This window comes from Chiloscyllium punctatum, chromosome 17 (assembly GCF_047496795.1).
Source record: "Chiloscyllium punctatum isolate Juve2018m chromosome 17, sChiPun1.3, whole genome shotgun sequence".
Taxonomy (NCBI): domain Eukaryota; kingdom Metazoa; phylum Chordata; class Chondrichthyes; order Orectolobiformes; family Hemiscylliidae; genus Chiloscyllium; species Chiloscyllium punctatum.
The window spans coordinates 52,862,459-52,887,328 of NC_092755.1; the positions used below are offsets into that span (position 1 = coordinate 52,862,459).

General features: G+C 43.1%; 1 protein-coding gene across 2 annotated transcripts in view; it reads left to right on the forward strand.

The window, feature by feature from the left end:
* Positions 1 to 24,870, forward strand: part of septin5a (septin 5a) — a 128,193-nt gene that overhangs the window by 19,833 nt on the left and 83,490 nt on the right. The window contains exon 2 of one of the 2 annotated variants that reach the window (XM_072587137.1): positions 12,932 to 13,006. The exons of the other annotated variant lie outside the window; for it this stretch is intronic. Coding sequence (XP_072443238.1) covers positions 12,971 to 13,006 — 36 coding nt within the window. The 5' untranslated portion in view covers positions 12,932 to 12,970. The remainder of the gene's footprint in view (positions 1 to 12,931; positions 13,007 to 24,870) is intronic. 2 annotated transcript variants of the gene reach the window in all.

The window sequence follows — 24,870 nt, forward strand, 5'->3', positions numbered from 1 at the left end:
CTCCTCGGATGCTGCCTGACCTGCTGTGCTTTTCCAGCACCACACTCTCAATTCTGATCTCCAGCATCTGCAGTCCTCACTTTCTCTCTGTATAGATGGACGTGGCTACCACAGGCTGTTACACTTGGCTCAGAAGGTCAATGTGGGAAGGGGTGGGTGGGGCGTTGGTGTGGCAGTGTGCATCTTTCGCTGTTTTCAACTTGCTTCCGCTTTTTCTCAATGGCAAATCTTGAGGTGTTCAACGCCTTCCTGGAGGCTCCTCCTCCACTTTGGACGATCTTGGGCCAATGATTTCCAGGTGTCAGTGGGAATGCCACACCTTGCCAATGAGGCCTTGAGGGCATTTCTGAAACATTTCCTGTGTCCACCTAGGGCTCGCCTAATGTTCCAGAGCTGGGACTTGAGCACCTGCTTGGGGAGAGTGTGGTGCATCTTTCTTCCCAGCAGATTTACAGAATCTTGTCCAGACAGGATTGGTGGTACTGCTGCAGCACCTTAGAGTGCCTGCTGTAGACAGTCCATGTCTCACAGCCATATAATAACGTAGTAACCACCACAGCTCTGTAAACCTTGGGCTTGGTTTTGGATCTGATGTTGATCAGATACTGTATCCAGTATGGAATATATATGTTTGACAGATGCTCCATCTACATACTTTATACATGCTGTGTGTAAAATGGAGGATCTGCACATTGGTGAGATGTTCAGTGCATTGAATGGGTTGCATACTTTCAGCAGGCTTTCTATGTACAGTGGGGGTTATACACTACTGTGGACATCCTACTGTGCACAACCTGTCACTTTGATGACAATAACTACCCCTACTAAAGTACAGTACTTACTTAGTTGTGAAGCGCTTTTGGGTTTCCAATGGTTCTGAAGGCTTTAGATAAGTGGGACTTCTCTGCTTTCTGTTGCGAGTGTGCCCAGTAACCAACACTGAAATCAATAAATGAGGAGAAATGAAATTGCAATCGTTAAATCAGTCAGTGCGCATACAAATTTGGATGGGTTCAGAAGTGAATTGGCATTGTGCATCAAATCAGTCATGTACATCTCAAGAATGATGTTGTTTAAAGTAACTTTAAGCATGTAATTTAATTGTATAAAAACCAAAGGAACTGCAAATGCAGGAAATCAGGAACAAAAACAGAAATTGCTGGGAAAGCTCATCAGGTCTGGTAGCATTGTGGAGAGAAATCAGAGTTAATGTTTCATGCCCAGTGTGACCCTTCTTCAGAACTGGGAAATTTAATCTTCTGCTTTTTTTTGGGTGATAAAGAATTTGTTGCTTTTGTGTGGAAGTATGAACCAGCTGATAGTAAGTCAGCAACGACTGTGTCTCTCTGGGTTTTAACTGAAGTTAATGATAGAGATGTCAGTTCACTGTTGCTCCTTTTACACTGTTACACAGAGCCACAATCTACCCTATTGACCATATTTTTGTAATACTGGCAGGATATATAAGAGATCATTTTTGTTGTGTTGTTTGGAGTGTAAATCTTAAACTGTATTTTGACACTTGAGTTGTATTGCAGCTTGCAAGACACACACACACACACATTCTTCCTATTCATTCCCTCCCTGCAGCTTTATCTGCCCCCCGCCCTTGCTGTTTTTACCCCAATGCTGCAAAAATCAAAGCTTGTGCCTTTATAAGCTCAAGACTTGGCCTGTGAACTTACCTTACCTTCAACATTGAACAAATCATTGCTCATTGAGATTGAGCAGCCCCTGCTCAGAATCCCATTGTTTCAACACAACTTGACATGGTCTCAACCTGGTCTCATGGCTCATCTGATTGAGGCCTCAACCCCACTTTTCTACTCCCTGGTTTTCAAGAATATGTTTGCCTCTGCCTTAAGAATATTCAATGATTCCACCTCCACCACTCTCTGAGGAAGGTAGCTCCAAAGCCTCAGAACATTCTAAGAGAAATATGAACCTTCATCTCTGTCTTAAATGGGAGACTACTCATTTAAAAAATGTCAGTTCTAGTTCTATCTCTCCCACAAGGGGCAACATCCTCACAGTATCCTCCCCTCTATTGAGTACCCTCTGACTCTTATATGCTTTCAGAAGATCATCTTCCATTCTCCTAAGTTCCAATAAATATAGGCCCAGCCTGTCCAACATTTAAACTTAAAATAACATTTTAATTTGCAGCATCCTAGTTATTCAAAAACTGAACCTTCTGTGAACTAATTTTAACATATTTACATCCTCTCTAAGTAAGGAGATCTAAACTGTGCACAATAGTCCAGATGTGGCCTCACCAATACTTATGAAAATGTAACAAAAATCTCGACTTGTATGTATTATTCCATTTGCTTTCCTAATTAACTAGCATTTCTGCATATCAAGCTCTTGTGAGTCATGTACCAAGCTGCCCAGACCCTTCTGTAGCTCAAAGTTCTGAAATTCTATGTTTTTGAATTAAATGCTTCTTTTCAAATCTTCCTTCTAAATTGGTTAAGGTCACATTTTCCACATTATACTCCATTTGCTAAATGTTCCACTCACTTCACCTATCTATATCCCTTTGCAGACTTCTCATTTCCTCTTCATGACTTGCTCTCCTGCCTATCTTTGCATCAGCAAATGTAGTAACCACAAATTTGGCCTCTTTGATCAAGTCATTGATCTACATTCTGAGTAGTTGAGGTTCTAGCTCATTACATTTAATCTCACAAACAAATAGTCAACATGGGAGTGTCCAAGGCCAAATCATCTTCAACTGCTTTGTTAATGACCTTCCCTCCATTATAAAGTCAGAAATGGGGATGTTCGTCAATGATTGTACAATGTTCAGTACCATTCACAACTCCTCCGATACTGAAGCAGCCCATGTTCAAATGCAACAAGATCTGGACAATTTCTAGGTTTGCGTTGACAAGTGGCAAGTAACATTTGCATCACACTAATGCCAGATGACGACCATCTCCAGTAAGAGACAATCTAACCATGTCATTCAATGGTGTTACTGAATCACTACTATCAACATCTGGGGGTTTACCGTTGGCCAGAAACTCAACTCGACTAGCCATCTAAACACAATGGCTACAAGAGTAGGTCAGAGGCTAGAAATACTGCAGTGGGTAACTGATCTCCTGATTCTCCAAAGCATGCCCACCATCTATAAGGCTCACATCTGAGTGTGATGGAATACTTCCCACTTATCTGGATTGATGATAGAGAATTCTTGGCAATGTATTAAAGTATATTAAAGGAAAAAGAATAACTGGGGAGAGATTAGGAGCCCTCAAGGACCAAAGTGGACATGTATGTGTAGAACCGCAGGAGATGGACGAGGTCATCAATGAATATTTCTGTCTGTGTTTACCATGGAGAAAGCCCTGAAAACTTGGGAATTTGGGGAAGTTAGTGGTGATATCTTGGGGACAGTCCATATCATAGTAAATGGGGTTTTGGAAGTATTAGAATGTATGAAGGTGGATAAATCTCCTGGTCCTGACCAGACCTATCCAAGAACACTGCATGAGGCTAGAGAAGAAATTGGGGGTCCCTGGCTGATATTTTTGCATTATCGTTAGCCACGGGTGAGGTGCAGGAAGACTGGTAGCGAGTGTTGCGCCCTTATTCAAGAAGGGCTACAAAGAAAACTATAGACCAGGAAGCCTAACATCTGTGGTAGGTAAGTTACTTGAGAAGACTCTGAGAGATAAGATATACATGCATTTGGAAAACAGAGTCTGATTTCGAGTCGTCAGCATGACTTTGTGAGTGAGAGAACGTCCCTCACAAATTTGTTAGAGTTCTTTGATGAAATGACCAGGAAGGTTGACAAGGACCGGGTGGTAGACGTAGTCTATATGGATTTCAATAAGGCCTTTGATAAGGTTCCACATGGTAGGCTGCTCTGGAAGGTTAGATCCAGCAGGAGCTGGGAAATTGGATACACAATTGGCTTGATGGTATGAAGCAGAGGGTAATAGTGGAAGGACGTTTGTTGGATTGAAGGCCTGTGACTAGGGGAGTGCCTCAGGGGTTGGTACTGGGCCTGTTGCTGTTTGTTATCTTTATCAATGGTTTGGATGAGGATGTACAAGGCATAATTAGTAAGCTTGCAATGACACTAAAATAGGAGGTATTCTGGACAGTGAGGAAGGTGCTCAAAAATTGCAGCAGGGAGAAATTGAGGACTTCAGGCACTGGAGATTAGAGTTGAGAGAGTGGTGCTGAAAGCACAGCTGGTCAGGCAGCATCGGAAGAGCAGGAGAATCAACATTTTTGGGGTATAAGCCGTTCATCAGGAATGAGGCTTGTGGGCCAGGGGGCTGAGAAAGGATACTACCCACGCCCTTCACCTCCTCCAAGACTTTTGTTGCCCCGGCCCCAATGCCTCATCTTCATCATGGACGTTCAGTCCCTGTACACATCCATTTGCCACGACAAAGGCCTCGAAGCCCTCTGTTTCTTCCTCTCATGCCAACCCAAACAGTACCCTTCCACTGACATTCTCATCCGCCTGGTTGACCTGGTCCTCACCCTGAACAAATTTTCCTTCCGATCCTCCCAGTTCCTCCAAACAAATGGGTTAGTCATGAGCACCCGCATGGATCCCAGCAATGTTGTTATATGGGTACATGGAAGAGTCCATCTTCTGCAGTTAGACCGGCACCACCCCCCCCCACCTGTTCCTCTGCTACATCGATGACTGTATTGGGTGCTACCTCGTGCTCCCACAGGGAGGTTGAACAGTTCATCAACTTCGCTAACACCTTTCACCTTGACCTCAAATTCACCTGGACCATCTCAGACACCTCCCTCCTCTTCCTGGACCTCTCCAACTCTGGCGACTAACTAACCATGGGCATCTACGACAAGCCCACAGCTACCTAGACCGCACCTCCTCCTACCCTACCTCCTGTAAAAACACCATCTTTTATTCCCAATTCCTCTGCCTTCATCACATCTGTTCCCAGGATGACCAATTCCACCTTAGAAAATCCCAGATGGCCTCCTGCTTTCAAGATTGCAATTTTCCTTCCCACATGGTCAATGATGTCCTCCAGCATATCTCCTCCACTTCCCACACCACTGCCCTTGAACCCCACCCCACCCAACATAACAAGGATAGAACCCCCCCGATTCTCACCTTCCACTCTACCAACCTCCGTACACATTGCATCATCCTCTGACACTTGTGCCACCTACAAATGGACCGCACCACCATGGATATATTTCCATCCCCACCTCTATCAGCATTCCGGAGAGACCATTCCTTCCATGACTTCCTCATCAAATCCACACCCACCACCAGCCCACACCCCACTCCTGGCACCTTCTCCTGACCCCGCAGGAAGTGCAAAACCTGTGCCCACACCTCCCCACTCACCTGGATCCAAGGCCTCAAAGGATCCTTCCACATCTGACAGAAATTTACCTGCACCTCCACCAATGTCATCTACTATATCTGTTGCACCTGATGTGGTTTCCTTTCTATCCGAGAGACAGGACATCAACTTGCAGACCATTTCAGAGAACATCTTTGGGACACCTGCATTAGCCAACCTCACCACCCTGTGGCTGAACACTTCAACTCTCCTCCCTTACTCTGCCATGGACAAGCAGGTCCTGGGCCTTCTCCATCACCAAACCCTTACCACCCGATGCCTGGAGGAAGAACGCCTCATATTCTACCTTGGGACCATGCAACCTCACGAGATCAATGTGCATTTCACCATAGAGTCAGAGAGTCGTAGAGATGTACAGCATGGCAACAGACCCTTCGGTCCAACCTGTCTATGCCAACCAGATATCCCAACCCAATCATGTCCCACCTGCCAGCACCCGGACCATATCCCTCTAAACCCTTCCTATTCATATACCCATTCAAATGACTCTTAAATGTTGCAATTGTACCAGCCTCCACCACATCCTCTGGCAGCTGATTCCATACATGTACCACCCTCTGCGTGAAAAAGTTGCCCCTTAGATCTCTTTTATATCTTTCCCCTCTCACCTTAAACCTATGCCCTCTAGTTCTGGACTCCCCCACCCCAGGGAAAAGACTTTGTCTATTTATCCTATCCATGCCCCTCATAATTTTGTAAACCTCTATAAGGTTACCCCTGTCTCCGATGCTCCAGGGAAAACAGCCCCAGCCAGTTCAGCCTCTCTCTGTAGCTCAGATCCTCCAACCCTGGCAACATCCTTGTAAATATTTTCTGAACCCTTTCAAGTTTCACAACATCTTTCCGATAGGAAGGAGACCAGAATTGCACGCAATATTCCAACAGTGGCCTAACCAATGTCCTGTACAGCCGCAACATGACCTCCCAACTCCTGTACTCAATACTCTGACCAATAAAGGAAAGCATGCCAAACGCCTTCTTCACTATCCTGTCTACCTGCGACTCCACTTTCAAGGAGCTATGAACCTGCACTCATGGGTCTCTTTGTTCAGCAGCACTCCCTAGGACCTTACCATTAAGTGTATAAGTCCTGCTAAGATTTGCTTTCCCAAAAGCAGCACATCGCATTTATCTGAATTAAACTCCATCTGCCACTTCTCAGCCCATTAGCCCATCTGGTCCAGATCCTGTTGTAATCTGAGGTAACCCTCTTCGCTGTCCACTACACCTCCAATTTTGGTGTGATTTGCAAACTTACTAACTGTACCTCTTATGCTCGCATCCAAATCATTTATGTAAATGACAAAAGGTAGAGGACCAGCACCGATCCTTGTGGCACTCCACTGGTCACAGGCCTCCAGTCTGAAAAACAAACCTCCACCACCACCCTCTGTCTTCTACCTTTGAGTGAGTTCTGTATCGAAATGGCTAGTTCTTCCTTTATTCCATGAGATCTAACCTTGCTAATCAGTTTCCCATGGGGAACCTTGTTGAACACCTTACTGAAGTCCGTATAGATCACATCTACTGCTCTGCCCTCATCAATCTTCTTTGTTACGTCTTCAAAAAGCTTAATCAAGGTTGTGAGACATGATTTCCCATGCACAAAGCCATGTTGACTATCTCAAATCAGTCCTTCCCTTTCCAAATACATGTACATCCTATCCCTCAGGGCTCCCTCCAACAACTTGCCCACCACTGAGGTCAGGCTCACCGGTCTATAGTTCCCTGGCTTGTCTTTACCGCCCTTCTTAAACAGTGGCACCACGTTTGCCAACCTCCAGTCTTCCGGCACCTCACCTGTGACTATCAATGAATCACATATCTCAGCAAGAGACCCAGCAATCACTTCTCTAGCTTCCCACAGAGTGCTCGGATACACCTGATCAGGTCCTGGGGATATATCCACTTTTAACCGTTTCAAGACATGCAGCACTTCCTCCTCTGTAATCTGGACATTTTGCAAGATGTCACCATCTATTTCACTACAGTCTATATCTTCCATATCCTTTTCCACAGCAAATACTGATGCAAAATATTCATTTAGTATCTCTCCCATTTTCTGTGGCTCCACACAAAGGCTGCCTTGCTAATCTTTGAGAGGCCATATTCTCTCCCTAGTTACCCTTTTGTCCTTAATATATTTGTAAAACCCTTTGGATTCTCCTTAATTCTATTTGCCAAAGCTATCTCATGTCCCCGTTTTTCCCTCCTGATTTCCCTCTTAAGTATACTCCTACTTTCTTTATACTCTAGTTTTCTCATTTCCCCTCCCCTCACATTGTCCCAGTTCCAAGCCTCTAACCCAACACCGCCCTCTTGTCCTGTCCATCACCCTTCTGCTCCAACTTTCCCTTTGACCTATCACCTTCTCCCTTGCCTTCATCTATCTATCACATTCTCAGCTACCTCCCCTCTACCCCACCCCTTCTCATTTATCTCTCAGCCCCCCGGCCCACAAGCCTCATTGCTAATGAAGGGTTTATGCCCAAAACACCGATTCTCCTGCTCCTCAGAAATTGCAGCAGGACCTTGATCAGCTGGGGAAATGGGCTGAGAATTGCCCAACTTAATATAGATAAGCGTGCACTTCAGGTCAAATCAAGGAATGAGTTTCATGGTGAATGGTAGGCATGAAGGAGTGTAGCGGAACAGAGGGATCTTGGAGTTCAGGTGCACAGTTCTCTGAAAGTGGAGTCACAGGTAGACAGCACAGTGAAGAAGGCTTTTAGCACACTGGCCTTCATCAGTCAGGGCAGTGAGTATAGAAGTTGGGAAGTTATGAATGCAGTTGTATGGGACATTGGTGAGGCCATACTTGGAGTATTGTGTTCAGTTTTTGTCACAACTGAAAAGAGGGTAGAAGAAATTTACAAGGATATTGCCAGGACCCAAGGGTTTGAGTTATAGGGAGAGGTTGGACAAGCTAAAATATTTTTCTTTAGAGTGTAGGAAATTGAAGGGGGATCTTATAGAAGTGTATAAGACCATGAGAGGCATGGATAGGGTTAATGCACTCAGTCTTTTCCCCAGGTTTGGGGAATTGAGGTTGAGAGGGCATCAGATTAAAGTTGGAGGAGAAAGAATAAAAGGGATTCTGATTGGCAACTTTCTAACACAGTGGGTGGTACGCATATGGAATGAGCTGCCAGCGGAAGTGGTTGAGGTGAGTACATTAACAATATTTAAATGGCATTTGGACAAATACATGGATAGGAAATGTTCAGAAGGATATGTATCAAATGCAAGGAAATGGGGGTAGCATGAATGGGCGTTTTGGTTGATAAGGACCAGTTTGGGCCAAAAAGCCTATCTCTGTGCTGTAGGACTTTATGACTCAATAACTGTATGACTCTCTGTGCCAAGTCAGGATGGTGAGTAGCTTGGAGGGGAACTTGCAGGTATATTTGTTCCCATGTACCTGCTACTTGTCCTTCTAGGTGGAAGTGGTCATGGTTTGAGTGGTCTAAGGAGCTATGTTGAATTTCTGGAGTTCCTCTCTTAGATGACATATGCTGTCAGTCCTGACTTATGGAGGGAGTGAATGCTCGCGCATGTGGTGCCAGGCAAATGGTTTGCTTTGGCCTGGATGGTGTCATGCTTCTTGAGTATTATTGGAACTGCACTCATCCAGGCAAGTGGGGAGTATTCCATCACATTCCTGAACTGTGCCTTATAGATGGTGGACAAGTTTCGGGGAGTCAGGAGGTAAGTTACTCACCACAGTATTCCGAACCTCTGGCTTGCTCTTCTGGCCACTGTATTTATATGGCTGGTCCAGTTCAGTTTCTGGTCAATAGTAACCCCCAGGATGTTGGTAGTGAGGAATTCTGCGATCGTAACATAATTGAGTGTCAAGGAATGATGGTTTGATTCTCTTTTGTTTCAGCTGGTCATTATCTGGCATTTATATGATGCAAATGTTACTTGCCAGTTTTCAGCCCAAGCCTGGATCTTGCTGCATTTGCACATGGACTGCTTCAATATCTGAAGGGTTGTGAATGGTGCTGAACATTGCACAACCATTAGCGAAAATCCCCAATTCTGATGTTCTGATAGAGGGAAGGTAGTCGATGAAGTAGCTCAGATTGTCACATTGTTTGAAGAAATACCTTGTGACATTACCGTGTCTTATGGTTTGCCATTGTCATGGGACTTTCAGTAACTTTGATGGAAAAACGATGCAGAAGCCATTTCATACACATCACATGAAACACAGGTAGCCATAAAGTATGCTATGGTATTATTTTTAAAGAAGACCAGGATGTTTTTCCTGGCAACATGGCCAACATTCCTTAACCAACATCACAACACCATTTTTAGAATACTGCATACAATTCTGGTTGCCATGCTATAGGAAAGATGTTGGTAAATTTGAAAGGGTTGAGAAAAGATTTACAAGGATGTTTCTGGGAGTGGAGAGTTTGAGATATAGGGAAAGGCTGAATGGGCTGGGTTTTTTTCCCCTGGAGCATCGGAGGCTGATGTGGTGACCTTACAGAGGTTTACAAAATCATGAGGGACATGGACGGGGTGAACAGCCAAGGTCTTTTCCCTGGGGTAGGGGAATCCAAACCCAAGGGCAGAGGTTTAAGATGAGAGGAGAAAGACTCAAAAGGGACCTGAGGGGTAGCATCTTCACGCAGAGTATGGTGCATGTATGGAAGGAGCTGCCAGAGGAAGTGGTGGAGGCTGGTACAATTACAACATTTAAAAGGCATCTGGATGGTTATATGAATAGGAAAGATTGAGAGAGATATGGACCAAATGCTGGCAGATGGTACTAGGTCATCAAAGTTTGTGCGAAGATTTGTGGCTCGGATGCTTGTTGTTGTGGTTCTGTTCGCCGAGCTGGGAATTTGTGTTGCAGATGTTTCGTCCCTGTCTACGTGACGTCCTCAGTGCGTGGGAGCCTCCTGTGAAGCGCTTCTGTGATCTTTCCTCCGGCATTTGTAGTGGTTTGAATCTGCCACTTCCAGTTGTCAGTTCCAGCTGTCCGCTACAGTGGCCGGTATATTGTGTCCAGGTTGATGTGCTTATTGATTGAATCTGTGGATGAGTGCCATGCCTCTAGGAATTCCCTGGCTGTTCTCTGTTTGGCTTGACCTATAATAGTAGTGTTGTCCCAGTCAAACTCATGTTGCTTGCCATCTGTGTGTGTGGCTACTAAGGATAGCTGGTCATGTTGTTTTGTGGCTAATTGGTGTTCATGGATCCGGATCGTTAGCTGTCTTCCTGTTTGTCCTATGTAGTGTTTTGTGCAGTCCTTGCATGGGCTTTTGTATACTACGTTGGTTTTGCTCATGCTGGGTATCGGGTCCTTTGTCCTGGTGAGTTGTTGTCTGAGAGTGGCTGTTGGTTTGTGTGCTGTTATGAGTCCTAGTGGTCATAGTAGTCTGGCTGTCAGTTCAGAAATGTTCTTGATGTATGGTAAAGTGGCTAGCCCTATGGGTTGTGGCATGTCCTCATTCCATTGTCTTTCCCTTAGGCATCTGTTGATGAAATTGCGGGGGTATCCGTTTTTGGCGAATATGTTGTAGAGGTGTTTTTCTTCCTCTTTTTATGCTCATTCCTGATCATCCATCTTTCTGTGATTGGAAGAATGCATTTATATTGATTACAGCTTGGGCAGGGAGGGATAAAACCTGCATAAAACAGAGCTGGAACCAACCTTGCTGGTGTTTCTCATTGACAGTGAGAGGTTGGTTTTAAAGGGTAACCTGGGGAAAGTAAACAGATTGACTAGTTAATGCTAGCAGAGGTGTTTTCTCCCTACCTTGCTTCAGTTATTAGCTAAGATCGCTCCTGTTTTTAGAAAAGATTATAATTGCATTATAAAATGGCTGTGTAATGCTTTCACTTCAGTTAGAGCTGGATTATTGTTTTGTGCTCTTAAGTGGCAGTGCTGGTTTTATATAAGCAAGGAGATTATGTGAAATTTTTATTAATGTCTGGCTAGGCATCAACTATTCAAGACACCAGAGTTTAAAAAAAGATGTCAAGCCCTTGGAGAGTCTATGAAGAAGATTTGCTTGAATGATACCCAGGAAGAGGGTCAACAATTGTGGAAACTAGAGAAATTGCAACCATTGGGTTAAGATAGGATTCAATCGAAGTCAAGAGAGAGAAACTGTTTTGACTGCCAGGAGGGTTGAGAGAGGAAACAGATATTAAAACACTGCCCAAAACACCAATAAGGAAAATTATCTTTTGTATAAAAGTTCTTATTTTTGACAATTTACTACTTGAAGTGGATTCAGTAGTAATTATAAGAAGGGGATTAGGTAAATGACTGTAACAGTACCAAATTGTTATGGGAAAGGGCAGGGACATGAGATTGTTTAGACAGTTCCTTGAGAGATAAGTACATGGTCTCTTTTGGTGCTGTATGATTCCATGGATGGAACCTTGTAAGAGTCTGCGTGACACAGGCTATGACGAGATATGTGGTCGAATGAGTGAAGTGAGGCCCATCTTGATGTTGGTTTCACAAGAGCGTAGTGTGATTCTTGCTAGGCAGTCGCAAGATGTCAAAGAATCATACCATCCCTACATTGTGGAAGAGCCACTCCATCCGTGGAGCCTGCAGTGATCTTCCAAATGCATCTCATCCAGACCCAACACCCCATCCACACAGGCACCCACTTATCATACTAATCTTGACACTGTGGGCAATTTAGCATGGCCAATCCACCTAAACTGCACATCTTTGGATTGTGGGAAGAAACCCGCACAGACACAGGGCAAATGTACAAACTCCACACACAGTCACCCAAGGCTGGAGTTGAACCCAGGTCCCTGGTGCTGTGGGGCAGCATTGCTAACCACTGAGCCTCCCATGCTGCAACTTGCTTAATTAATACTCTGTCTCATGTCTTCCCAAACTGACTAACAAGGTAGGTGTTGGGAAAACTCAATGCGAAAACCAGGCTGAGTACCTCACATTGTGCCTGGGTTTCCATGCACCTTACAGTAAAATTGCATTGGGAGATCTACAGAATGCTGGGTTCAGTACCAAAGTAAGCCCTTTGGTCTTACTAAGTATGTCCGTCCTTTATGGGGAAGTTTTATTGGATGGGTGGAAAGTTTCCTTGCGTGTGAATTCCTTAGTAGTTCAATTTGTATTAACTCAAACATGGTGATGTGTTTTCATGCAACCCAGCTACTAAACTAAAAACTGTAGATCTTCCAGTCTTCATGATTTGTTGAAGTTACCTTTTGCCCTCATCTTTTATCTACTGCACCTCTGCCATCAGACTCTGATTGCCAGAACAAAATGGAGGCGATTTTCTGTTGAATGTTACAAAGTCATCTTTGACTTTCCTTTAGACTGTCCCTTTAGGTGTTTGTGGCGTAGTAAGTTAGGAAGTACATGGTGAAAATAAGGATTTCTGCAAATGCATCCAGGCCAAGCTAATGAGGTATTCCCTATTTATATTAACAATAGAATAATGAAGACATAGTAAGGATATTTAGGATCCCAGCATGTCTCCAGAGTGTTTTTGACAACTTCATCCAGATGGCTGTCTGACTTGCGAATTGTGTACACACAGGTACAGGCTGCTGATCGGACTGAGTCATTCACCAGTGAAATGAGGAGGAATTCGGCCTGCAGCACTACAGCAAGGGTGAGGCCTAGCGCACACCAAATGATTGAAGGCTTCTGCATGCTTTGCAGAGGAGGGAATGTTTAAATAGAATGTAATGCTGAATTGGCATGATGAGAGCAGATTAGATACACGTTTTGAATGGGCTGTTAAACCTGTGTGACCTGAAAGAATTGCATATTTGGGCTTAGCCCTATATATATGTTTTTTCCGTCTGTGCTTCAGATTTTATCTGTTTGTGCTGCTGTGAACAAACCTGAATATTTTATTGCTTTATTAAAGGCCCTATATAAAGACAAGTGAATGGCACATGAAATTTTTTCTGTCCCTCTACAGCTACTTTTAAGAGATAGAATTCTGTTTTGGTCTCAGTGAAGTCACTGGTGAATTTACCTTAGAGGCAGCACAATGGCTCAGTGGTTAGCACTGCTGCCTCATAGCACCAGGGACCTGGGTGTGATGCCAGCTTTGAGTGACTCTCTGTACAGAATTTGTGCATCCTCCCCATGTCTGCATAGGTTTCCTCCCACAATCCACAGATGTGCAGGTTAGATGAATTGGACATGTTAAATTGCCCAAAGTGTTCAGGGATGTATAGGTTAGGTGCATTAGTTAGGTGTAAATGTGGGGTAGGGGTCTGGGTGGGTTACTCTTCAGAGGGTTAGTGTGGACTTGTGGGATCCTGTGGCCTATTTCCACAAGGTAGGGATTCTATGAAATATTTCATTTTGCTGAACAAAGGGGTATTTCCCAGGGTGTAGCTGTTGTTCAGCCCTCCTCCCTGCCCCTCCATCTCCTCATCCAGACAGTTGGAGCACATTCACATTGGTGAGGTATCAGTGGAAATAGATTAGTGGCGGAGTGGGGGATGGGCAGGTCACAGATCCTTGGACAAGCGAATAAATTAGTAATTGAAGCTTCATCGAGTGATAACTGCATTTTAATTGCCAGAACTTATTGATTTTGGATTCTCTCTGCTTAAATGAAAATGTCAATGGATCTTGTGTCACACACAGCACTGCCATCCTCTCATGCTTTCAGATCTGGTTATGAATCTATATGGTGGCATGCTTGCCTTCATCAATCAGAACATTAGGTATAGGAATTGAGCCATCATGTTGCAGCTATAGAGGACATTGATGAGGCTGCTTTTAGAATATTGCATGCAATTCTGGTCGCCCTTCCATAGGAAGGATATTGTTAAATTTGAGAGAGTGCAGAAAAGATTTAGAAAGGTCGGCTGGGGCTATTTTCCATGGAGCATCAGAGGTTGACGGGTGACCTGAGAGAGGTTTATAAAATCATGAGTGGCATGGATAAGGTGAATAGACAAGGTCTCTTTCCTAGGGTGAGTTGGGGGTGGTTTACCAAAACTAGGTTTAAGGTGAGAGGGGAAAGATTTAAAAAGGACCTGAGGGGTAACTTTTTCATGCAGATGTATGGAACAGGCTGCCAGAGAGAGTGATGGAGGCTGGTACAAGTACAACATTTAAAAGGCATCTGGATGGGTATATGAATCGGAAGGGTTTAGATGGACATGGGCCAAGTGCTGGCAAATGGGACTAGGACTGAAGGGTCCGGTTCTGTGCTGTATGCATGAGGAAGCAGGGGTGAGTTAATTTGTTATCACACTTGTGTTCTTATTCCTCCATGACAGCCTCATCTTAGATTGGATGCTTGGTTTGCTTATAGCCTAATGGGTTGAATCTTTGATTCTGAGCCAGGGACTCTACATTCAGTTGCCCCAGGACTTGATGAGCGCAGAAAGTGTGTTCAGAAGATGACCAAATTAATTCGTTGTTGGTCTGTTGGGCGAACTGGTAGGTTTGTTGGCAGACATTTTGTCCCCTTTCTAGGTGACATCATCAGTGCTGTGTTGCCTCTTATGAAGCGCTGGTGTACTGTTCTGCGGTGAATTCTGTTTGAGCTGTTTCCGGTGGGTGTTGGTTCTGGTTTCCCATTGTAGCAGTTTGTACATTGGGTCCAGGTCAATGTGTTTATTGATGGAGTCCGAGGGTGAGCACTCTGCTTCCAAAAATTCCCTTGCTGTTCTTTGTTTGGCCTGTCCTAGTATCACTGTGTTGTCAAACTCATGATTCTTGTTGTCCATGTATATGGATAGCAGTTTGAGTTGTTTGTGTGATTTGGTTGCTAGTTGGTGTTCATGGATGTGGGTCACCAGTTGTCTGACTGTTGTCCAAATCAATATATTGAATATGAGGTTCCTAGTCTTCCATACTTAATATGGAAGTTGTAGCTTCTTATTCCAGATCACTGACCTGTTCCTTGAAAAGAAAACTAAGGAATGCAAACCACAGCATGTGCTTTGACTATCTCTAGCATTGCTGGCTGTGAATGTCTTCTAAATCTGAGTGTGTTCTAAAATAAAAGTGGTGATTTGGACCTGCTATAACAGATACTAAGGACAATGACTTAGCAATGAATGACTTCTGTGTTGAGTGAAAGTCTATTCTTCTGAATGAAATTTTGAGCTTTAACGGTATATTTGTTGCAGGTGTAAAATGATCCACATTAAAGAAATGCGTATTTATCTGCATAAAACCAGGCCCCAAGTGAGGACAATATTGGGCTTGTATATGAACCTGTTGAAAATCCTGCTTCAGGCAGTCGTAGGTTATGAATACGTTCTGATCTTGAGTACAATTGTAAGTCAGTTTGTACACACATCAGAGCACAATATGGTACTCTACAATATAAAATAACCATTCATAAAAATGAGCAAATGTTTGCATGTTGGATCTTTATAATTAATATTAATATGCCCCTTTATGGGATCTCGTTCATAAATATGTTTGTTCATAAATTGGCCAATCATAAATCAGGGACTGCCAGTAATACCAGATTTTACTTGTCTGAGTTACCATAGAGAGAGTATGGGGGGGTTAGAGGAGAGTGGGTATTGGTGGAGGTGGTAAGATCGAAAAGATAGACAATAGCCAGGCTCTCAAATCTCTCCCCCTGTTCATAGGCCCCTATGAATGAACTAAACGTGGTGGGGAAGAAGATTGGATGGAAAAATAAAATGTACATCTCAGTGTATGGCAAGAATACATTTGTTTTTATCTCTAATTGAGGCATTTACCTCTTTTTGCGGGCAGTGGCTGGCTTTTGCTGAGAGTGTAATATGTGAAATCAGTCACCAATTCAACTGTCAACATGAATATTGTTGTGGTCAGTGCTATCTCCAACTGAATGGATGATGGATGCCATTTTAATGATTTGGTATATCAAAGTGTTTGAATTCTAATACTCTTAAAACACCCTTTTAAGTCCTGGATGATTCCAACAATTAGAATCCTGACCATCTGGTGCAGTTATTTTAGAGCAACACGATACAACATTGAACAAGTTAAATTTGAATGACAGTGCTGTGCCTCCCCATGCTTCAGTGTGTTAGATTATTCAGCTCATCCCGTCATGAGTTAATGCATTTTGATTGGTTGACTGATCATACAGGAAGAAGCATATGTGCAATATCTTTGTGAAGCAGTTAATTTGATGCAGTCATTGTTCTGGGAGGGTTATCTGGATGTTGGCTCGATGCACGGTCGGATGCTGGTTTGATGGATGTGGACAGCTCAGTGCTGGTTTGATAGGCGTTGAATAATTGACTTTCAGGTGTATTCATGTGGATTGTACAATTGGCTGTGAGAGGCTGCTGCATTGAGATAATGGGTTTGAGCTGAATGCATGAGAGCAGAGCATAGGTTATATCTGATTTTTTGCATGATGACAGTGTCAGAGGGTAGATTTGCTTGCGGATTCTTCCCAGTTCACAGAGGATGTATTTAACTAACTGAGAGGGGTCTTGTGCCATCGTGTCCCCAAGTGGTTGTATCACTTTAACTCTCCTGTCCAAATATTTTGAAGTGAAGGCCAATTTGCTATCAGATTACTATCAATAAGATTAAAAGACCATAATAATATGATTAACTTGATGCTTAATTTTCCAGCATTAGTGTTCAGTGCATCTCATTCGTATAATGGGCAGTCAGGGTTAGGAAATAAAATTAAAGTTTTGCAGTGGGATTTTATGTCTATTTCTTAAATTTTCTTTCTCACTCTGCTCTTTGTGATAACATTTCTTGTATTAATACTTCTGTAACATTTGGACAATGGGCTTCCCAACTGGTGCTTCACCATCCTGACATTTGAGATAAAAAAAAGAGGACCTCCAAATATTCTAAGCTTCTCTAAATATCAACTATGTCCACCCACATATACCACTCCAATCATGGTTATAGGCAGAGGTTCACCTTCCAAATACAGACAGTGAAAAAATGCTTACATAAGATTTTGGGTCAGCAGACAACCAGATAGAGTCATAGAGTCATTCAGCATGGCCCTGAGCTGAACCAGTCCCATTTGCTTGTGTTTGGCCCATATCCCTCTAAACCTTTCATATCCATGTACCTGTCCAAATGTCTTTTAAATGTCGTAATTGCCCCCGCCTCCATCACTTCAATGGAGAAACATCACAGAGTCATAGAGTCATACAGCATGGAAAAAAAACCCTTTGATCCAACCAGTCCATGTCGAGCATAATCCCAAACTAAACTTGTCCCACCTGGCTGCTCATTGCCCATATCCCTCCAAACCTTTCCTATTCAAGTAGTTTTCCAAATGTCTTTTAAGCATTGTCCTTGTGCCCACGTCAACCATTTCCTCAGGAAGTTCATTCCACACATGAACCATCCTCTGTGTAAAAAAAATTGCCCCTCAAGCCTTTTTTTAAAATCTCTCTCACCTTAAAAATGTGCCCCCTAGTCTTGAAATCCCCCATCCTTGGGAAAAGATACCTGCCATTAACACTATCTATAACCATCATGATTTTATAAACGTCTATGATGTCACCTCTCAACCCCCTGTGCTCCAGTGAAAGCTAAAGGTAACAATGGACAAGTCAGATCTCACTGCAACACCTGTCATGCTAGACCATAGCTTTTACTTTTGTAATGTGGTTACTGGGGTGGTCAGTTGCTGAACATATTCACAAGAGGCCGTCAATGTGCTTTTACCAAAAGACTAGGGAAGTTTATTACACACAAAAGGGGAAGATAAAAAATAAAGCTATAACAACTTGAAAAAAATCTTAAGATGAAAGAACTTCAGCCCTTTATCCCAGCAACATCCTTTACAGACGCTCAACTCTTTCCCAACTGATGAAGTTGCAAGCGTATTCTATCAGTGAATTACAGCACATTGAGCAGATGTGATTCTCTCTGTTTCTCCCTGAGGCACATAGACATAAATTAATTCACTGATTTTTCTGTTGAACGTAAATGGGAAACTTCAATGCTTGCTTTGAAGACTTTAAGCTGATAAACAGCCCAACTGCTTGTTAGGTTCTTTTTCTCTGGACTGACCCTCCTTCAAGCCTCTGCTGTCTCTCTTTATCTGGGTTGTAAAAGCACAATCTAATAAACACATCAGCAATTATCTAACCAGGTAATTTTTCTACTCATTTAGCTCAAATAAAATAATTTCTTGGAAATGCTGTTTTGACCCACTGGTAAAGAAAATCAGTTTCTGACCTCTTTAAAAAATATCGCCTTCACAGAACTGAAGACCAAAGATCTATTCCCCTCTAATTTTGAAACCAAGGTCCTCAATAATAATTTATTATTAATATTCATCACAATGGCAGTCTAGCTAGATGCCAATAAAGTCCAACTTTACAGTACACTTTGGGAAGGATGTAAGGCATTAGAGAAGGTGCAGAGGTGAGGTTTAATAATGACATCAGTGAAATGGATCTCTAGTTATGTGGAAGACTCGAGAAACTACAGCTGTGAAGCAAAGAGGTTCAATAGGCAAACAAGAAAGATATATTTTCAAATTCTAATAGACTTATGTGATTAGTTCAGTTTGCATTTAATTACTTATTCTCATTTGAATGTGAGCAGAAGGTTATTACAAATGTCCTGTGACTCTTTTTCTCAGGGATGAAAATACAGGGAACCTATTCAGCAAAGGACAGTTTTATGATTTTGTGAAAAAGGCAGTTAGTTTGAGAATCTCCTGAGCAGCAGTACTTTGAAAATCTCAGGAGAAAGGTTTATATTCTAGAAAGATAAAGAAGAAATGCTGAGTACCTTTAGAAGTAATTGAAAGCATTCAATAAGACTTTATAGTTGAGACATTAAATTTAGAAGTACTGTAATGTTATTGTAAGTAATATTTATTCCATCTTTATTCTGCACATACAATGTATACTGCATGAGTTGCATTGTTGCAACTTACCAAGTTTCCTCAAAAGTTAACAAATACAGAAATAATTGGAGAAACTCAGCAGATCTGGTAGCATCTGTGGAGAGATAACAGTATTTCAGGTTCAGTGTCCCTTCTTCAGAAATTTCCTCAAATATGTGGTCATGTTATGAAAGTTATGTGCAAGTTATGTTACATCTTTGACCTCCACCAACCAGATGGTCAAAACCTGGAACTCACTATTTAGCAATGTTGTGGGACTACTTTCACCAAAAGCCTCTTAAGGGAAACTAGAGATGAGCTTTATATGCAAGACTGACTAGTTATCTCCCCCACCAAAAAAAAATGCTGCATGTTTTTACTTTGAAATTCATTTAAATTTCAAAAATAAGACTGCAGACAGTGGAGGTTTCCTGGATTTCCAAAACTGCTTCAGTAGGAGGATGATGACAGAGTTAAAATGGTTTAAAAAAACACTTTGCAGGTGGTGATGATATAGTGGTCACTTAGGTTAATGTTCTGGAGGCATGGTATCAAAATTCCACCATGGCAAATGGTGAAATGAGAATTCGGTACGAAGCTATAATGAGGACCATGTAAGCACTGTCAATTGTGGTTCACTAATGTCCATAAGTGAAGGAACTATATTATCCTTACCTTGTCTGGCCTATATCTGACTCCATATTCCAATGTGGTTGGCTGTTAACTGCTCTTTGGCCAGTTAGATTTAGATTTAGATTACTTACATTGCGGAAACAGGCCCTTTAACCCAACAAGTCCACACCGACCCTCCAAAGAGCAACCCACCCAGATCCATTCCCCTCCTCATGCACCTATCACTATGAGCAATTTTGCATGGCCAATCCACCTGACCTGTACATCTTTGGAGTGTGAGAGGAAACCGGAGCACCCGGAGGAAACCCACACAAACATGGGGAGAATGTGCAAACTCCACACAGTCATGCAAGGCTGGAATTGAACCCGGGTCCCTCGCGCTGGCTGATAGGGATGGGTGATAAATGCTGGTCTATTCAACAATGCCAACATCCCTTGGAAGAATATATATAAAAAAAAGCCAATTCCTCAGGGTTTTGAGACCATTGGCTGGCATTGTGTCAGCTTCCAAGTGAACCCTGGCAGAGCTTGAAGGGTTAGGTTTGCTGTGTGATTCTGGAATTCCTAAAGACCTGTGGTCAGACCTTATAGAGAAATATGACAATCCCACAGCTAAGACTAATGTGAGAATTACATCAAGAGATATGGAGATAGAGTGGGAATGTGCCATTGGCTTTGATGACTGGCTAGATCTAAGTAAATGGCAGAGCAGGATGGACAGAATGAATGACTTGTTTCTAGCAGAGCCAAGTTTGTTTTTGGTTGCTTGAGTATATTCTGTATATGCTGCAGTGGTCATTGTGAAAGATCGGGGGAATTTGCACTCATCTGGAAGAAGAGAGCTGAAATATTCAGCGTAAGTGGGTTGGAAAAATCCAAAATGTAAATGCTTGGTGTGTTTAATGGAATAAAGTATAATTGGATATAGTTTATTGTGTTAATGCCTCTGAACTGGCAGTTATAAAAGTAATGTTTGTAACACCCAACATCTGCTGTATGTCCATTCATTAAATAGCAAGCCAGGACTGGATTATAGAATCCCTACAGTGTGGAAGCAGGCCATTCAGCTCATTAAGTCCTCACCAGCCCTGCGAAAGACATCTCACCCAGACTCTGCATTGCCCATGGTTAATCCATGTAGCCTGCACATCCCTGGACACCATAGGCAATTTAGCATGGCCAAACCACATAACCTACACATTGAGTCATAGAAATGTACAGCATGGAAACAGACCCTTTGGTCTAACCCGTCCAGGCCGATCAGATATCCCAACCCAATCTAGTCCCAACTGCCAGCACCCGGACCATATCCCTCCAAACCCTTCCTATTCAAAACCCATCCAAATGCCTCTTAAATGTTGCAATCGTACCAGCCTCCACCACATCCTCTGGCAGCTCATTCACGTACCACCCTCTGCGTGAAAAAGTTGCCCCTTAGGTCTCTTTTATATCTTTCCCCTCTCACCCTAAACCTATGCCCTCTAGTTCTGGACTCCCCAACCCCAAGGAAAAGACTTTGTCTATTTATCCTATCCAGTCCCTTCATAATTTTGTAAACCTCCATAAGGTTACCCCTCAGCCTCCGACGCTCCAGGGAAAACAGCCCCAGCCAGTTCAGCCTCTCTCTGTAGCTCAGATCCTCCAACCCTGGCAACATTCTTGTAAATATTTTCTGAACCCTTTCAAGTTTCACAACATCTTTCCGATAGGAAGGAGACCAGAATTGCATACAATATTCCAACAGTGGCCTAACCAATGTCCTGTACAGCCGCAACATGACCTCCCAACTCCTGTACTCAATATTCTGACCAATAAAGGAAAGCATTCCAAACGCCTTCTTCACTATCCTATCTACCTGCGACTCCACTTTCAAGGAGCAATGAACCTGCAATCGGAGGTCTCTTTGTTCAGCAACACTCCCTCAGACCTTTCCATTAAGTGTTTGCTTTCCCAAAATGTAGCACCATGCATTTATCTGAATTAAACTCCATCTGCCACTTCTCAGCCCATTGGCCCATCTGGTCCAGATCCTGTTGCAATCTCTGCGCTGTCTTCTACACCTTCAATTTACTGTACCTATTATGCTCACATCCAAATCATTTTTGTAAATGACAAAAAGTAGAGGGCCCAGCACCGATCCTTGTGGCACTCCACTGGTCACAGGCCTCCAGTCTGAAAAACAACCCTCCACCACCACCCTCTGTCTTCAACCTTTGAGCCAGTTCTGTATCCAAATGGCTAGTTCTCTCTGTATTCCATGAGATCTAACCTTGCTAATCAGTCTCCCATGGGGAACCTTGTCGAACGCCTTACTGAAGTCCATATATATCACATCTACTGCTCTGCCCTTATCAATCTTCTTTGTTACTTCTTAAAAAAACTCAATCAAGTTTGTGAGACATGATTTCCCATGCACAAAGCCATGTTGACTATCCCTAATCAGTCCTTGCCTTTCCAAGTACATGTACTTCCTGTCCCTCAGGATTCCCTCCAACAACTTGCCCACCACCGAGGTCAGGATCATTATGTCAAAATTCCCTGGCTTGTCTTTACCGCCCTTCTTAAACAGTGGCACCACGTTTGCCAACCTCCAGTCTTCCGGCACCTCACCTGTGGCTATCGATGATACATATATCTCAGCAAGAGGCCCAGCAATCACTTCTCTAGCTTCCCACAGAGTTCTCAGGTACACCTGATCAGGTCCTGGGGATTTATCCACTTTTAACCATTTCAAGACATCCAGCACTTCCTCCTCTGTAATCTGGACATTTTGCAAGATGTCACCATCTTTTTCCCTACAGTCTATATCTTCCATATCCTTTTCCACAATAAATACTGATGCAAAATATTCATTTAGTATCTCCCCCATTTTCTGTGGCTCCACACAAAGGCCACCTTGCTGATCTTTGAGAGGCCCTATTCTCTCCCTAGTTACCCTTTGTCCTTAATATATTTGTAAAACCCTTTGGATTCTCCTTAATTCTATTTGCCAAAGCTATCTCATGTCCCCGTTTTTCCCTCCTGATTTCCCTCTTAAGTATACTCCTACTTCCTTTATACTCTTCTAAGGATTCACTCGAACTATCCTGTCTATACCTGACATATGCTTCCTTCTTTTTCTTAACCAAACCCTCAATTTCTTTAGTCGTCTAGTATTCCCTATACCTAACAGCCTTCCCTTTCACCCTGACAGGAATATACTTTCTCTAGATTCTTGTTATCTCATTTCTGAAGGCTTCCTATTTTCCAACCGTCCCTTTACCTGTGAACATCTGCCTCCAATCAGCTTTTGAAAGTTCTTGCCTAGTACCATCAAAATTGGCCTTTCTTCAATTTAGAACTTCAACTTTTAGATCTGGTCTACCCTTTTCCATCACTATTTTAAAATTAATAGAATTATGGTCGCTGGCCCCAAAGTGCTCCCCCACTGACACCTCAGTCACCTGCCCTGCCTTATTTCCCAAGAGTAGGTCACATTTTGCACCTTCTCTCGTAGGTACATCCACATACTGAATCAGAAAATTGTCTTGTGCACACTTAAGAAATTCCTCTCCATCTAAACCTTTAACACTATGGCAGTCGATGTTTGGAAAGTTAAAATCCCCTACCATAACTACCCTATTATTCTGACAGATAGCTGAGATCTCCTTACAAGTTTGTTTCTCAATTTCCCTCTGACTATTGGGGGCTCTATAATACAATCCCCAGTAAGGTGATCATTCCTTTCTTATTTCTCAGTTCTACCCAAATAACCTCCCTGGATGTATTTCCAGGATTATCCTCCCTCAGCACAGCTGTAATGCTATCCCTTATCAAAAATGCTAATCCCCCTTCTCTCTTGCCTCCCTTTCTATCCTTCCTGTAGCATTTGTATCCTGGAACATTAAGCTGCTAGTCCTGCCCGTCCCTGAGCCATGTTTCCGTAATTGCTATGATATCCTAGTCCCATGTTCCTAACCATGCCCTGAGTTAATCTGCCTTCCCTGTTAGGCCTCTTGCATTGAAATAAATGCAGTTTAATTTATTAGTCCTACCTTGTCCCTGCCTGTCCTGACTGTTTGATTCACTTCTGTTCTCAGCTGTACCCGTCTCAGATCGATCTCTTTCCTCACTATCTCCCTGGGTCCCACCCCGCCTCCTTACTAGTTTAAATCCTCCCAAGCAATTCTAGCAAATTTCCCTGCCAGTATATTAGTCCACTTCCATTTTAGGTGCAATCTGTCCTTCTTATACAGGTCACTTCTACCCCAAAAGAGATTCCAATGATCCAAAAATGTGAATCCTTCTCCCATACACCAGCTCCTCAGCCATGCATTCATCTGCTCTATCCTCCTATTCCTGCCTTCACTAGTTCGTAGCACTGGGAGTAATTCAGATACTACTACCCTTGAGGACCTCCTTTTTAAATTCCTGCCTAACCATGTGTAATCTCCCTTCAGAATCTCAACCTTTTCCCTTCCTATATCGTTGGTTCCAATGTGGACAATGACCTCTTGCTGGTCCCTCTCCCCCTTGAGAACATTTTGCACCCTCTCTGAGACACCCTTGATCCCGGCACCAGGGAAACAACACACCATTCTGCTTTTTCTCTGCTGGCCACAGAAACATCTGTCTGTACTCGGACTACAGAATCCCCGAACACAATTGATCTGTTGGAAGCCGACGTACCCCTCGTTGCATTAGAGCCAGTCTCAATACCAGGAACTTGGCTGTTCGTGCTACTTTCCCCTGAGTATCCATCACCCCCAACATTTGCCAAAACAGCATACCTGTTTGAAATGGGTATATCCACAAAAGACTCCTGCCCGAGGTGTCGACCTCTCTCACCCTTCCTCAAGTTAACCCATCTATGTGACTGTATCTGAGACTTTCACCCCTTTCTATAACTGCCATCCATCACATACTGTTGCTGTTGCAAATTCCTCATCACTTCTATCTGTCTCTCCAACCAATCCACTCGATCTGATATGATTCGCATCCAACAGCATTTATGGCAGATATAATCCGCAGTATTCCTCAAACTCTCTTCAACCTCCCAC